The sequence below is a fragment of the Trichoderma citrinoviride genome, assembly GCF_003025115.1.
Source record: "Trichoderma citrinoviride strain TUCIM 6016 unplaced genomic scaffold BBK36scaffold_4, whole genome shotgun sequence".
Lineage (NCBI taxonomy): Eukaryota > Fungi > Ascomycota > Sordariomycetes > Hypocreales > Hypocreaceae > Trichoderma > Trichoderma citrinoviride.
The window spans coordinates 1049175-1065522 of record NW_020194712.1 but is presented as its reverse complement, the minus strand read 5'-3'; the positions used below and the strand labels follow the sequence as shown (position 1 = coordinate 1065522).

Sequence of the window (16348 nt, the reverse complement as noted above, 5' to 3'; positions counted from 1 at the left end):
GGGGTCTTGGGGCCGTTTGACGATGAAACAGAGGTATACGACGACAGAGACCCGGTATGAGAGCTGATTGACGAGGCAATGGACCCAACTCGGGGCGACGAGGTGTTGGAAGAGTCTGCCTGGTACGGCAGCGGCGGAAGAGACGGCAATCTGTCGCTGCTCATAAACGATGAGCGGGAAGCGGCGTGAAAGCCCAGGTAGGGGAGGTCAGAAGGCCCTCGGGTCTGCACTTGGCTGTGTGGCAAATCCAGCTTTCCGGTGTTGGCCTTGTAAGAGCGGAACGGTGAAGCAGACGAGAGCAGGGTCTCTCGTCGGGAGATGAGCAAAGGAAGAAATCAAAGCGATGGAATTCGACGCTGGCCACTCAAAGAACGCTCGCAATGAAAGAGTCCAAAGCCAATCGGAAAGGACAAGACGCAATTGAGGGCGGGGGAACCGAGGAGGGCTCCAGAGGTCCGACAAGGCGGCAGAATCTAGCGGTGATCAAACGCTCGACAACAAACGGTGAGAAAGACGAGGCGAAAACTTTTTTTCCCCTTTCCGGCACAGTAAGAGATACTCGTAAAAGAAGAGTCTTTAGTCGTAACAGGGCATCAAAAAATTCAGTCGTTTCGTCTCAATCGTAACATCCAAGGCGATGTCTCCAAGTCGGTGCAGCCGGCTGGCTTTCCAAGGTGCCTGGGGCAGTATCAAACGTCGGCGATGAGGGCGGTGCAACAGGCCACAAAAGGGTCCAGGCAAATGGAAGACTCCGGGTCGAAGTGAGAGGGCCGGAGCCGCGATTGAGGGAGGAGGCTCGGCTTGGAGGGCAGGAGGAAGCTCTCGGGATGGGCCACAGCTGCGTGCAAACAACTGCAGACGTTTGTTCGCTTCCTTGTCAGGTCACCCACTACTGCAATGCAGAGCGATTAGCTGCCGGATACGAGAGGCAGAGGGCGAGGCGGGGGAGGTGAGGCAATGGAAGAAGTAACAAAAAGGAAAACAGGAAGACGGCCGAGGGAGTCGAGGCGGAAGGGGGGAGAAGATGTATGTAGACGAGACTGGCAGATGCGGCTGGCGATGTCTCGTCCTCTTTTTTCCTTGTGTTTTTTTCTTCCCCGACCTCTTCGCTCTCTTTCAGCCGGCCGACGGTGCCAGTGGGGAATAAGACGGCGCCAGCGAGACAAGGCACAAGCAGCGAACAAACCAGAACAAAAGACAAAGGCTCAACAACACGTCAATGGAAGTCACTCACCTTGGTCCTGGCCTCTCGGTCTCGGAAGCTGAACCGCAAGGGAAGAAAGGAAGAGAAAATGAGGAGGTCGGTGGAGTCGTGAGGACAAGAAGGAGAAGAAGAGCAGGAAGCAAAAAGATTGTCGCCAGGCCAGGCCGGGGACGGTTTTGTTTTTGGCGGTTGAGGGGAGGCAGGCCAACGGGGCCTGGGACGGGCCAGGGAACAAGCGGTACGAGGACGTCCAGTCCGTGGAGCGAGGGCTGGTATAGAGGCAGAGGCAGAGCGAGGTAGAGGTACTTGGCTCCATTAGCAGCAAAGCGGTAGCGGCAGCGCCCAGGTTCAGGCAGGTCCAGAGTGGGCAAGCACAAGCTCGGGGTGGGGAACTGGAGCGCTGGCCAGTTGGTTACAGTGGAGGGGCCGGTGCTCTCCTCATCCAATGCTCTGGGCTGGGCTGGGCTCCAGCGCTGGCGGGCACGAAGTTCACGAGTACACGAGAGGGACGGTCCCGGGACAGTGCTGCACACAGTCGCCATTGCGCACCCAGGTACCGCGCTCCCACCGCCGGCCGGCATATGTACCTTGCCTTGCCTTGCCTTGCCTCTCCTTGCCCTGCCCGGGCGGTCTTGACTTCAGGTGCAAGGTTGCCCCCTTGGGCGCGTACGAGCCAGCGGTACCAGGTCGGTTGTAGAGCAGGGGTCACGGCCAAGCAGCACGACCCTTCGCGGTTAGGCCAGATTGTGGGCGGATTGGCGACTCGGCCTGGTGTGGGCTCGCAGCTGGTGCAGGGTTCCATGGTACTGGCCGGCGTGGCGTTGCGCTGTAGCGGTACCCGGGCCAGGCCATGCACTGAGGCCCTGTGCCGCAACCCAGCAGCCGTCGCTGCGTGCCAGGACCGCCACCTCCCCAGCCGCCCGCCGCTCGCCGGTACCGGTACCTGCGGCCAGGTACTGCACCTAAGGTACCTCCCGTCGCTGCATCTTCCAGCTTCCAGCTTCCATTCATTCAAGTTGCCATGACGGTGCTGTGCTGTGCCGCGCTGTGCTTGGTAACCTGCCCGTAGACGCTGGGCCCTGGGCTTCCAACCCCGGACCTTTACCAGGAGCTGGAGGGCACTCGGCGCTGGAACTGCCCGCTGTGGCTTCCATCCATTCGATGAGGTGCAGTCGGGGCCGTTATCGCGCTGCGGCACAAACGCACTGGCGGTGGCCTGCGGTAGTACTCATACCTGCGCCGAGGCAGCGGCAGGTACATGGCGCCGCGCACACGCCCGCGAGGGCTCGTACAGGGTACTTGTGCCGTCCTAAGATAGCGCAGGGCCGCTCGTCTTCTTAACAGCCCCGACTCAGCTCGGAGCCCCTCTTCTCGTCTTCCCCAACCTCTCCCGTCTCTGTCTGTCCCCTCCTCTCGCCCGTCCATCGCCGCCCTCGTCGTCTGTCTCTGCTTGCTGGCTAGGGGCGATATCCCGCCATCCTTCGCCCGTAGAGGCCCAAACGCTGCAGCAATCGACGAACCTTCTTCCTGCCAGCAGCTGCAGGTCTCTTCCCGCCACGGCGCCGGCTCCACAGTTGGGCGCGCACCGCTTGCAGGCCTGCAGGCTTGCAGACAGCTGTCTCCCGAATGGTGCGAGGCAGTTCCGCAGCAGAGGGAAAACGGACGGTACTGTACTCGTACTTGCTACGCTACTTGGCGCGAGTCCAAGCACGCACACGCACAAGTTCTGCGATTTGGGGTGGAGCTGGGCGTCCAACGCAGGGCCTGGTCGCGACAAGGATCAGAGGCACAAGGGGGTGTGCCAGCGCGGCGTGGGTGGATCAGCGTTGCACCAGGATTCGATGGGGCCAAGGTGAAGTGGTGATGGCCGATGGTTGATGGTCGTTAGCAGACAAGTCGCGGCCCACCCATGACTTGTCGACAGGGGACGGACGGACAACGGGCAGACGGGGCTTCCGGCCACAAATCCCAGAGTGCTGACGGCGCTTGCTTGGCCCTTCGAAAGAGCTATGTGGCTTCCTTTGCCTTTGACCATGCCCTTCTCGATGACTCTCGTCCACCGCTTTCTCGCGTTCCCTCCATCTGTCTCTGGTCTCTGATGCGCGCTGTCTCTGACCCCTTTTTCGGGCATTGGGCATTGAGCATGGCCTAACCCTTCTTACACGGATACCAAGTGCGGTTACGGACCAAGTTCTGATGACAGGTTCGATAGTATTACTACTATTACAAGGTACTACTACTGCCATCGGTCTGAGAGCAAGCTCACTCTGCAGCGGATACGGAACGAGGTGCTACAGCACTTGTACATGCGCGTACATGGGACCAGGGTCGATACGATTAGACAATCGCATCAGAGATCTTGCCTAGATAAGACGAATCTGACTTGTTGGGGGGCCGGGCAATGGATGGTGCTAAGCACCCTGCGATGACTTTAGCGAGAGAGCGCAGGCTCATACCTGCATACTCGTACATACATGTACACTGCTTGCACTCGACAGTCTTTGGGGGGGGACACAAAGCGCTGCTCTTGTGGGAAGTGTCTGGAGGGGGGTCAATATCCGCGAGCTTCCCGTCCCTGCCTTGGCACCAGGGAGGAAGAAATCCTGGTGGCATGGTGGCAAGCAACATGATCAGCGCATCTACCAGACCGTCTGTCTGGTCTGGCAAGTCTGGCTCGACGGATCTACATACGGCTCGACAAGAATGAGCATCAGCAGTGCACCGTTTGCATTGTCGGCAACCCAGGGTCGTGTGCGATAGGCCTACCTACCGACACAAGCTCGGTAAGAGCTTCGACTTGATGTTATTGGCTCTCTTTCGTTATTACTGCCAGCTCGGTGCTAGTCTAGGAGTGGCTTAGGCGTCGGCAGACGAAGCATTTTCGAGCGCTTCGGCTGCTCTCTGCCAACGGAACGGCAATGCCAGTGGCTGGGCCACCACCGTCAGCAAACCCGTTTTCCCACACGCCGTCCTTCGAACCGATCCGCCAAGCTGCTCAGCTGCTGCCGAGGCAAGGGCCTTTCCTGCTGCGATACGAGCGGCTTACAGTTGCGGCTTGTGCTGAGTCCTCATCCTGGCATCAATATTGACATCCAGGCGGCTCGATATGACACATCCAACTAGTATTACAGACCACTTACACAACACTCGATGGCGAGGAGACGAAGACTCTTCTTTGAGCTCAGGAAAGATGAGCCAAGTTGATCACCCAGGTACATTTCGTGCGAAATTGTACCAGAGTCTATCTGGTGCGGGCCAGCTCGGAACAGAGCGCGTCGTTGTCGTAGTCGTCGTCCCTGTACCCTTGGACTATATGTTGACTATTTTGACTACAACTACGTACTTTGCACTATCTCTGCCCTTTCGTGGTGGCGCAGACGCCAACTTGGAAGCTTCAAGTCCGTCTCCGCTGATCAACACAGCCATTGGCGAACGAAACTGCATCGGCTTTCCCCTTTTATGCTGAATTCAATGCGCCATAGCTTCCGCGAAACTCTGTTGGAAGCACTAAAAGCCGAGTGGCTCTTCAACAACGTGCTAGGAGAGAAGGGCTGCACCAACATGTGCGAGATATTGCAATTCTTGGTACGCTCCTCTACTCGTATGTTGTTCCTCGGTCTGCCCCTGAAAGTTTGCTGCTCAACTGCCCGCTACAAAGTCGTCTAGTCAACACAATTTTGTGTGCTAATACCTCGCGCTGGCCGTTGTATGTCCATTCATGTTGTCATCAGAAGCCTGTGAAGTCGCAATTACCTACCGCACTAGCTGAGTTTCGGCTACGAGTGACATCACATGCCTCTGGCAGGAGAAATTTATACTATGTGCGGGAGAATGGGAAAATAGAGAGGGGGAGAAAAGAAATGCTCAGAATTTGAGCATGACTACGAGCACTAACTGGGTAGCCTTGTGGGTGAGAGGGCGACCATTCGGCTCGGCTTGCTAGGGCGCACAGCCTCTGCAGGTACTTTGTCTAGTCGGCTGCAGAGGGTGGAGTGCTGCAGTCCGAGATGGACGAAGACGCCGGAGAGGACCCCGGCGAGTTTGCACTGCAAAGGTATATCTGCCCCTTGGCGTGAGAGGCCAAGTGTCACTGCTATCGAAGTGAAAACTGGTGAGGTCCTCCAAGCCGTTGAAAGCAGAAGCACTGCACTTCAGAGTACCTGAACAGGACATAGGGTGGTAGGTACACCTGCTGACCTCGTACCACTTCGAGCCGCATTCCGCACAGGACGGGATACCGATGCAGTCTAGAGTATCGATAAGGGTCGACGGAATGCAAGGCGGAACACCCGGCTTCCGATCGACTTGCAGTGGTCTGGGGGAAGGTACGAACTACACGGAGCACGGCATGCTTCAGCCTCAGGAAAGTCCGGCCTGCGACTTCCCCTTGCTAAGGCAAGAACAGTTGGCGATTCCAACTTCAGCTTTTCAATCTCAACTTCGATTCTCAGAAGCCCAACTGGCCTCATCAACTCACTCCCTGCCTCAACACGGCTCGTTCGGCCTCTTGGACAAACTGCCAGGATCATCCAGGGTAGACAAAGTGCGAACAACAATCGCGATGAACGAACTGCTGCCGAAAATAGAAACCGGGCTACGGAGTATTACCCGTACAGTACATACACGAGACAGACACCTCAAGCTCTTGTCGATTTAGGCGATCTGCCATGGCATGGTGCCAGCGTGCGCCCAGAGCCGCCTTGAGATGCAAGATGCACGGATGACGGGGAGCGACGCACCCTCGCATCAGGAACAGAGTTCCACGATGCATCCATTGTGCAGGTCGAGGCGCGCACGGCAACGCTTCCAGGATCCTGCGGGCCGGGCTTCTCCATGGGCTCGCCGCAAGCCCGAGTCCGCCTCTGCAAGGCATTCCTGCACATTGGCTTCGACATGAGAGCCGCAGCCATGGTGCTTCTTAGCCCAGGCCGTCTTTCCAGCGACTCCAGCTAGCCTCCGACCGTCGACCTGCAGAAATGCCGTCGACTGCCAGCCATTGGCTCTGGTCTGAGCCGAGCTTCGAGTCGCATCATGGCGTGCGCGATAATTCGCCCAGAGATGAAGTAAGTCCTGCAGCCAATAGCACCAGCTGGTCCTACGGGTAATTATACCTACGAACCCACCCAGTCACCGATACCTGTCCGCGAATGCTGATAATAAAGTGCCACCCAAGACAAGCATCTCTCTCTTGAAGTCCCGCATATGCCTACAAGTACATGTATATGCAGCCTTTACCGAGACAAGTCTGTGCTAGACATATGGGAAAAGATGCAAGATACCGGACGGAACCTCAGCCGTTCGTACCTCCGTCCGCAATGGCCTCACATGTTGTCCTCGATATGGTAGCTTAGGATTCGGTCAAATCTGTCTCAACGGAGCATCTACTGGGCAGCGTTTCGTGCTCGGCAACGCATTTCTCCACCAACTCATTAGGTATACATATGAGTACAAGCAAGCACGATAATCTTCAGGGCCTGTTTTGGCAGCCACCATCCTTCCTCCACGAAATCAGACTGACCATCCTATTCGTCGGAGAAGTTGGCCCATGGCGGCTCTTATCGTTTGTTGCACAAGGAACTCCGTCGACATCCCCTCGTCGACATCCCCCTTTATCTTGCCTAAAAGACGTCCTTCGGGAAGGCGAGTAGTACAACAATTGAAATCTTGCACCTTACATCTACTGGTGCAACGAAGCAACAATCGCAGCGATTCAACGTTCAGTTTGTGACCTCATCTAGCCCTCCAGCTTGGTGACCCCACAGCCGGAGGACAACCCAGCCAGGCGGGCGTCTTGCGATCACCGAGGGCCTGGCAGATGTGGAGAGAGAGGGTGCAATGCAAGCGCCAGCGCAAGATGGCAAGGCCCTCCCCGCTAACCACTGCGATCCCGGAGACGCTCCATTGCGAATTGCAACCGCTCCCGCGGAGCAGGACCAAGGCTGCCCGCCGAGATGCGATGCGATTTTCACCAACGCTCTTGCAACCCGGTTGTCGCCCCGTCCGGCGGTAGCCGTGCGAGCGTTTCCTCTCTATTCACCACGGCCAACTCTGATCTGATATCCGTGACATGCCGGTTCTGGGATGTGGTGCCACTGCAGAAGAAGAGGTGGGGTGCTGCCGACCGAATGCAAGATTCCGTCGGGGACTAAAGCGCCGCTCATCTTGCCTGATGCACGATTGCCACGGCGTGTGCAAGAATCCATACCTGCATAACCCGCATGTCTTTGACAACAAGTATCTTGCACATATCTCGCATGAAAACATTATGCACACCGCAGGCAAAGCAAACAAACCACAGACCTGTCGACGACGGTGTTCGCCACCAACGCCTCCGAGGATGGATGCTTCACGGCTCAGTTACCGGCGCGATTGCCCGCAATCAAGGCATCCATCCATCAGGCTGTTCAGAAGCCCTGCGCAGTACCTCACATGGACCTCCGTCAAGCGTACATGCAATGTCGGCTCAGGGATCATGCCTCGACATTCGCTCCTATCCACCAGATGCTACGACTAGGAAGGGCTAGCTGCTAATGTCGCGGGCTTGGGGGTCTGGGTTTTCCTTTTGACTTCTCTTCTCTGGTCAGAAGATGCTTCAACAGGGCGCCTACCACTACACCTCGACGGCAATTCGTGAGAATGCCTGATGGCCATTGCCTTCTTCACCTTCTCCGCCAATACCGGGTGCCTACCATGGGAGCCATTGATAACACCAGCAGAAGTCTTTCCACGAGGCTGCTACTCTGCAGGTACTATGATTTCCCACGCCTGTTCATGTGGTACCTACCTGAGGTTCAAGAGTATGTGCAACCATTTCACTCGCACTGTGCCCAGGTCACTCATGCCGTACCGGTACTTCTCCCCAGCCATCTATTATCGAAGCATGGCCTGAGCTTTTAGGGGAGCGAACGCGAAGGGAGGGGTGATGGGGCGGGGGGGGTATGCGTTGGCAAGCTTTCTCCCGCTCTCTTGGATCTGCTCTCGTCCTTTCTTCTTCTGCTCCCTTCCGTGGTCAAGGAGATATCGGGTTTCGACGCAACAGGTGACTAGCACGACTACGAGGTATGAGAATGGGTCTGACCCAGGCCCGAGGGCGTTAGAGATGCTTCCTAATTCGAAGCTCCATCATGACCGGCTTTCGTATCTCACCAGAAAAAACCTTGCAGGAGCGGGGATAAAAAACACACCCAGCCAACTAGAGCAGTTGTGGTGTCTTGCATCTGGGGAGGCTTGACAGCTGGCCGTTCCCCACTGGCTGTATCATCTCGCCAGCACGTTTCAACAAAGGACACATGGCCAGCCACACAACCAACTCGCTCTCGGGAGTTAGTATATTTTTGGCCATGAACTTGGACCTTTCTTGTCTTACTTCGGAGCGACCATCACGCAGCAATTGAGGAAACCAATGAGGACTTCGTCATCACGGTGGAGGCGGTTGGATGTTTCCTTTCCTTTCACGTGTGCCAAATCAAAGGAACGGCCTCCTCCGGCGGTCGGGACTGTTAGACTGTACCACGAATTAATTGAGCATGCCATCGCCTTCCTTGCTCTGATCAGACTTAGTGCCTGACCGGGGGGAGGGAATTGCCACCCCAGCTGGACGAGAAAGCAGGGCTTTGGCAACAATATTGGAACAGCACGTTGTGCAACTCCAGATACTCACATCCATGGCGACCGCTCGTACGCTCGTACGCGCTTAATTCCAGTCCGTGTACGAAAGGGAAGGGGTCATGACGTCTCATCAAGCCTGCATTGTTTGGAAAGTTGAGATCAAACGAGGGCACCTCTTCCACCTGCTGCGGTTCCGAAGTACTCTTGAGTGCTTTGTCCTCGGTCCCTCCTCGCCAAGATCTCCGGATGGGCGCTTTGCTCTGCCAAGTAGGCCTACTGGCTCGTTCCTGTATCTGTATGTATGTACATGCTTCGGATACACTACACAATGTGGGCGCTGGCTGAGACTCATTATGCACGACATGCTGCAGTACTGAGGTGCGGGCTGATCTGGCATATTGCCAAACCGAGAGCCTTGACCAAAGCATCTCATTCACAGCCCTGCTTTGATGCAGGCCGTTGGCGAAGTCTTCAGACGGGGCGACCCCGTGTACGAAGTACAGCGTACGTTAAGTTTTGATCAGAAGATTTGTTAGCCTTCGAAAAGGTACCCCACGAGACGAGCGTGCGAACACATCTCCCGACGCAGGGATAGACGAAATTCGCTGTGGTACTAAACATGCAATGCTTTCAGATTAGGCGCGCTTGTATGCGAAGACTTCTGTACTCGCGGCACTGCGCACCCGCTATACTCTATGCTTGTCTGCTTTTTCATGAGCAACGCTCCATGTTGACAGAGCGTATTGGGCTGCACGCCTGATCGGAGCTATTCACGCCATGGGCTTCGCCTCCGCTCTGGCCTCAGATTTGAACAGCTTGATCCATCCTCCTTTGACTGGATCTCTGGCGATGACGTCTGCTTGATCCAAACCATCAACACTACCGTATCGGAAGCGCTCGCACAGATATGAGTACAAACAGCCGTCCACAAGAAACTGCACAGAGCATTGTCACACCGAGCCTACACACCACGCGGGTTGGTCGTACGTTGCCTAACATCTCGACGATGTGAAGCCCCCGGAGCGTCGTCAATCCATTTCAGTGTCTTACAAGAGCCCCGGCAAGATTCGAAGCCCGTGTCACGGTTCAGGCCTCAGAGTCACGCCCTTTTGCGCCACAAATGCTGCCCTCCCCAATCGGATCATCAAGCCGCTCTCCTTGTCATAAAGGATGAACGAATCAACGTTTCACCAGCTCACCTAGACAGTTCAACGGTGCTTACCAAGTGTAGCTCGATGGAAACTTTGCAATGGCTGAGGCCGAACGCTCCCTCGCTTGTGCCGTCAACCCTAACTCGAGGTTGAGATGGCGGCAGAGTCCCTGCAGCCTTGCTTCTAGCTTGAAGCTTTGTTCAGGATGATAGTACAACCCAAGCCAGAGGAAGAGGGGGAGGGGTGGCAATGCTAGCTTTGCAGCACTTGCATGATGCACAGCGGCTATGTATGTCTAACACATGGCCAATCACTCTGTTTGCTGTGGATACCTGGAAGAGACATGGGGTCCCCTCCTGAGTGGTTTCATGACGGAGGCCATTTCCAGCCCTCGAATTTTTGATTCTTTTTTACTTTTTCAACCGCCCCGGAGTACAAGTTGGGATTGCAGAGTACCGTACGACTACCAGGCACGGGTACAGCTTGGCAAGAGGCAGACCGGTCTGTCTTCGGGGGCCCGTTTGCTCTCAATGATTTGACATACACACCCGCTCTCCCTTGGCGTCCCTGGAAGTCAAAGATGGACTCTATCCGACATGGCTGTATCTACTCCGTACATATACGTACGCATCAAGGTGCTTCGTACCAAGGGCCGTGGCTGAAGTTCTCTCCATCTCCCCACCGTGTTACCGGTGTCAGTTTCGGTGGAGGATGTCGCTCTCATTTGCTCGATCCTACATTAGCCTTCCCGTCTCCTTTGGCGGCCGGATGCGAGCTGGTACTTCCGTCAGCCAGCAACTGAGTAGGGTACCGACTCCGGAGCAGCTTGGGCGGTGCTCCCCGCCATGCACAGTTTTGCCGCATGGCTACCTACTCCAAACCTACTCACGCCGAGCACGTCCTGGACTGAACTCACAATACTACGGCTTTTGCCTTGTTCTACAGTACTGCCACTGATAGTACGAAATATGGCCAACTCGCCGCAAGGCTCGACTGAACCCTGTGAGGTTCTAGTGCACGAATGTGCAGACATTGCCATGGCTCTGGACGGTGGCCCAGAGGTCTATTGTGCTGAGGTTTCACACAATGCTGCTTCCAAGGACCGGTACTTTGTACTCCGGACACCAAGACCCTAGCTCAATCTGCGAGGACATCGAAAACCTCTCTGCTCAACTGTAACACTCGACGAGAGTAGGAACCCTGATGATGGTGCTATTCTTACCACTATCTCTGAGGCCCCTTTCTAGCAACCATATTGTCTACGGTACGGCAGCGATTCCGGCATGTTTTCTGGCCGAGCCGCAGAGGAACTGGATGTCGTTCTTCTCTTCAGCTTCTCAACACAATAGTCCACCCAACCCAAACTGCCATTGGTCATAGGCTGCGTGTCAATTGAGCCGGTGACTACGGTCAAACACGCGGGTAATTTCTTCCTCTGGGCCTCTGCCTCTCCTCCCCTCGGTTTCTTGATTCTTCTGTCAGGGCCTACCGGAGACGAGATGAGCCTCTACTACGCACAAGGCAAGCGGTTGTTGCTGTCGTTGTTATTTTAGCGACTCCAGTGGCCAGGGCGGCGAGGGTCCTCAATATCAACCAGGCCAATGAGAGCACACCACGTCTCTGCCATACCACACCAGATTCCGTGAAGGGCCGCCGCCGTCGCCGGCGCTGTTGTGTGGCTTCCCACCCCCAGCACGGGCCAAGCACGTCAACTCCTACGCAGGGCTGGACTTTTTGAGGGAAAAGGCGTTTTCACTGCGCTTCTGTCGAGCCAGCACATCGCAGCCTTTATTGGAGCTTTCAAGGATGAGCTGCCCAATAATTCAACGAAAGTTGATAAGCGAAGCTGTACAGGAGCCCTGCGACCCGGGACTAGCGACAGTCTGGGGCCATTGGGCTCTCGCTCCGTATCTCGTGGTTGCTCCCACACTGTTTCTGCCTCAGTTGAATCCTCGGAGGAGAAAGCTGGCGTCCCCGCGATGCTGCTTGCTCGGACGTCTGGCAACAGTTTCCTGACCTTGACCCCCTCATCAACCCAGGTCAAGCATTTCCTGGAGCTATTGCTTGATACAGGTAGGCTCTCGCTCGGGGCGGCTCAGGAAGGGAAAAGAGAGTCTGTCTGAAGTCCGGGCAAAGTGTACAAACGAAAGCCCATCCATATTGTCAAATCATCGTGCCCTCAGTGCGGTCGTGTACAAACACGATATCACTACGATCTGTACGATATGCATGGTACAAGCGTCAATACATTGCGAGACTCACTCTCCCCGGCTCGGCATAGTACATGTACGAGGTTCGACATGCGCCGAAGAATGGCTGCCTGACATGGAAGACCGAGGGCTGCTCTGTGACTTTCCTCGTCAGAACTTGCCTGATAACAGCTGCTCATACTTCAATACAGCTGCTACCCTGTCCAAGAGACACACATGACATTGGTCTCAGATTATGGATGCAGAACAAGCACTTTGGCCACGAACGAGATTGGATATTACCGAGAGGGCGTTGTTCGCCTTGATGGAAAATACAATGAGTCAGTCCGGAAAGGAGCTGTCTTGTGCTCTTGTGAGCTGCCTGGGAACCGGGCGAGTGCCGTGGACCTTGGTGGCGGACAGTGAATGGCAAGCTAGGAGGAGGGAAAGCCAGCATGCATAGGCGTGTCCCTCCTCTTGCACCTCTTGTCGTCTTTCGTCTTTACCTCTACTGCAAGGCACTTCTTGTACTCCATACGCCTTGTCATTCAGGAGTTCGCCGTGGTTACTAGCAGTCATGTTGCTGTCTTCGCCTTCCAATCTGTCTTGAGATCACTTGGACCGGCCAACCAGAAACGATCGCTGTATTGTCTCGCCATGCGAATTCCCGCAGCCTAAGTGAATTGACTCGCCTTGTCGTCTGAAGGGCTGAAGGGAAAGTGGCGTTATCATCAGACTTACTCGGAGATGCCTGGAGAATGTCGAGGCTCAGATTGTGCCAGTCGGACTTGGCAGGCAGCTACATACCGTACGGTACTGTACGTGGCTGTTCTCGCGAGCAATTGAGGACAAAGATGGCGAGGGTGGATCATTGGCGTGATCCATTTTCCGTTTCTTGCCTTTCATATCACCAAAATTCAGCATTCTCTCATGCACAGGCGACAAGACTCTGCTGTATAAGCGGTTTGCCTCTTTGGAACCACGTGGTCAATGCTGAATGTAGTCCTGTAATCCTGACGTCCGTTTGCTTCCCACGCCGGGTGGAGCATTGGCCCGGAGCAGAGAGAACGTGACGTGCCGTGGTTCGCTCCTCTGAATTGAGGGCTCTTCATATTTCTCTTCGCTTTCGGAGCACTGCGAGCCAGACTCGTCAGACCGAACCCTTTTCTGGTCGGCCGCCGCCAACTGGGGGACTTGTATATCCGATATCGAGGTCTAGCCAGGAATTTCTATGCCCTGAGCTCTTTCCATAGAGACATATCCCCCTTGCTCGCCCTCTCCAGGCTGGAGAAGGGAAAAGGCACAGTTGGGGCTCCTTGTGGTTGTGTGTGGATGTGTGTGGTGGTTGTGGTGGTCCAGCTCTTGGGTGGCGGCTCCATTGCCTAGCGTCTGGCTTTGCTCTCTCTCTTCCTCCTCACCGCTTATTGCTTGCTCTCGCACACATTTCTGATGGATGGAGAGGCAGCCCCTCCCTTGCATACCCGATTTTGCATGGAGTTCCCACTCCGGGGGGAAGACGACCAAGGGGGGGCGTGTATGCGGCTTTGGGAGGAGTGGGAGAAGGGGGTGTGCGTTGTTGTGGGCGATTCGGCTTGTGCTCTCTTTGGAACCGGAGAGAGCTTTCGCTGGCCTGCCATTCGTCTTATTTCCTTTTATTATTTCTTTTTCCCCCTTCCCCTTCTCCTTTCAGGGTATCAATATTTGATATTATGTCTTTTTTGTCTGGCAGCTTGAGGTGAATCCGCTCATACCCCGTTGTTCTCTCCTTCTTGTCCTGTGTTGGGTCCCTTGCCAGCTCAGAGGACAGGGGTTAGGATCCGCCCGCCTACGGAGAGACAAAGACGGGTCCGTGGGCAGATCTCACAGGTAGGCAAAGGCAAAGCAAGGTTCTCTCTTCCATAGTCACGGTACTCGTACCAAGTCACGATGAAGGGTCCCAAGTTCCATGTCTCAGGCCCCCAAGTCCTCTCTCGGGGCCGAAGGGATGGTGTTGGAGGCAAAGTGAGCTACCGAGACCGAACGCGAGTGAATAAGTAAGTAGTAAGTGAGTGGCGGAGTTATCTGAGCGAGCGAGCGGCCAGCCAATGCAATGTGGATTGGTGACAAAAGAGACCCTTGGGGGAGGAGGAAGGTAACGGCGAGAGTTCATCTACCAAAGTAGTACGAAATAATAGCCAATTGAGAGAGAAGGATGGGACAGAGATGGGGGCTCCAATGCAATGAGGATGTTTGATACCGTGCCAGTCATGTCAGCAAATGCTGCCCATGTCCAGTGTGTAGGACAAGTCAAATACTGACGATAACAGGCAGAACCAGGAAGAGCAAGAGGGGTTCCTCGAGGCTGGCTGGTAGGCAGTAAAGATGGCGAATGATGATGAGAATCCTGAAGAGGAAGGCCAAGTATAGAAGGGGCCGTAAGAGGTTGTCATTTGCATGCCTCCGCACAGGCAAGCAAGAGGTATGTCAAGCCATATCGTGAGTGCGTGCGTGTTTGGTGCTGTTCGTGTGTGTGACCGGGACCAGCTACCCCCGTCTTTGTTCTCTCTTTCTTTCAATCGGCCCCAGTCACCGTCGGTTGATGCTCTTACGACGTGATTCCCCTCACTTTTGTTGACGACAGTACCGGCAACTTCTGGTACGTCTCCGTAGCCTCGCCGCGTGAGCTTACATCTTATGGCAGTCTGCCACCCTCGTGGTGGTTGTGAAGATGCTTCAAAAAGGGAAGGTCTGGGCTTGTCGAAGATCTCAGACGGTTGGTGCATAATGCTGTCGCTTGCCCAACATGTCTCTTCGCTCGGACCCTGACTCTGTTTGTCACGCATGCAATCTTTGCGTGAGCGAGCAGGGACAAAGTGATATTTTCATTAGCTCTCCCGCCGCAGGCGCGCCTTGAAAGACGAATGGCCGGGGGAGCTCTCGCAGTATCGTCGTCTTCGTATGTGCAAGTTGTCCATCTGACTTGCTGCTGTATGAGCATCAAGTGCCATCAATGGGGCATTGGAAGAGACACAGTACTCGTGCATACATACGATTCTGTATGTGCGTAACCGGCGTTGACACAATGGTATGTATGTACATGTATGAGTAGGTCCCCTACTGACGTACATGTGCATAGAGGCTGATCTGTCTCGCCAATGCATTGATGAGCACTGCGCCGCCTGCACGACGGGATTGGCTGAAAGGGCCCGGGACTCCGTGGAGCTCAACCACGATCACGCATCTCGACTTCATGTGTATTGCTGCTGGGGCTGACTTGCTGCAACGGCGAGCAACTCTTACATGGACACGAAAGAAGCCTGCAAGTTGCCCGGCGCTTCGATGGCCGGTCGGTATTACATGCGCTCCTCGCTGTTGAGAGATTAAATGTCTGGGCATGAGTTTCCAGATGTACCGGTACCGGTGCCGGTGACTCTGCGCTGGACGTGGAGATGCTTGCACAAGTACCAAGTGCGTGCTTGCTCGCCGTGGCCAGCATTCGGGGACCCATGCTCGGGGTCCATATCACATAAACGAGCTGTTCCGTAGCCGAAAGCCCAAGCCCGGAAGTCTCCCACGAGATACAACCCTCCGGATGCTGCCAAAGCAAACGAATGGCACAGAAACCGCCAACTGGATGGGAAGTCGCAGCATGTCTTTCGTCCATGCCGGCAGCAACAGCAACGTGCTTCTAGATGCAAGCGATGGCATCGCATCGCATCGTGCAAGCATGCTCCGAAATCTGGTGGGGGACCTTGTCTAGTGATCTGCAGCAAAGCGGCCCGGAGGCTGGTGGTGCGCTGCCCCCGTCAATCCTACCTTGCCTACACAGGGTCGCCGTGATTTTCAGTCGAGCGACTGCGGTCCAGACAAAGGGCACAGGGCACAGAGCCTTGCACGCGCGCACAGAGCAGAAGAACTGGCATGAGAGATCTTGGCTTCCCTTTGGAGTATGTATACTGTACCACCAGCGCATACAGGCAGGCAAGCAGGCAGGCATACCGGCCACTTCGTACAGCACGAGGTAAACGCTGCAAAAGCAGGTATGATGCGCATAAGTGCGGCGAGGCCAGATGCCATGTATGGTGCCGTGGTCCATGATCTGGTAGGGGGAAGCACAGGGCCAAAGTAGGGGGAGCCCTGTCCGACGCGGAACCTGCCACAGCCGCGATGCTGGCAGAGTTGGCCGAGCGGCTGGCTAGCTTGTTGGTCGTGCTGTG

General features: G+C 55.5%; 2 protein-coding genes across 2 annotated transcripts; both read right to left on the bottom strand.

The window, feature by feature from the left end:
- Window positions 1-1938: 1938 nt before the first annotated feature.
- BBK36DRAFT_1207518 (hypothetical protein) lies at window positions 1939-3335 on the bottom strand (the record flags this gene model as incomplete). The annotated part of the gene is made up of 4 exons (XM_024897415.1): window positions 1939-2166; window positions 2439-2513; window positions 2725-2892; window positions 3138-3335. 4 exons carry the CDS (start codon window positions 3333-3335, stop codon window positions 1939-1941), a joined length of 669 nt encoding a protein of 222 aa, XP_024751413.1.
- Window positions 3336-5174: 1839 nt separating this feature from the next.
- On the bottom strand, window positions 5175-6114 carry BBK36DRAFT_1139600 (hypothetical protein; the record flags this gene model as incomplete). Its single annotated transcript, XM_024893320.1, has 4 exons — window positions 5175-5264; window positions 5409-5594; window positions 5682-5720; window positions 5944-6114. The coding sequence occupies 4 exons, from the start codon at window positions 6112-6114 to the stop codon at window positions 5175-5177; spliced, it is 486 nt and encodes a 161-aa protein (XP_024751412.1).
- Window positions 6115-16348: the final 10234 nt, after the last annotated feature.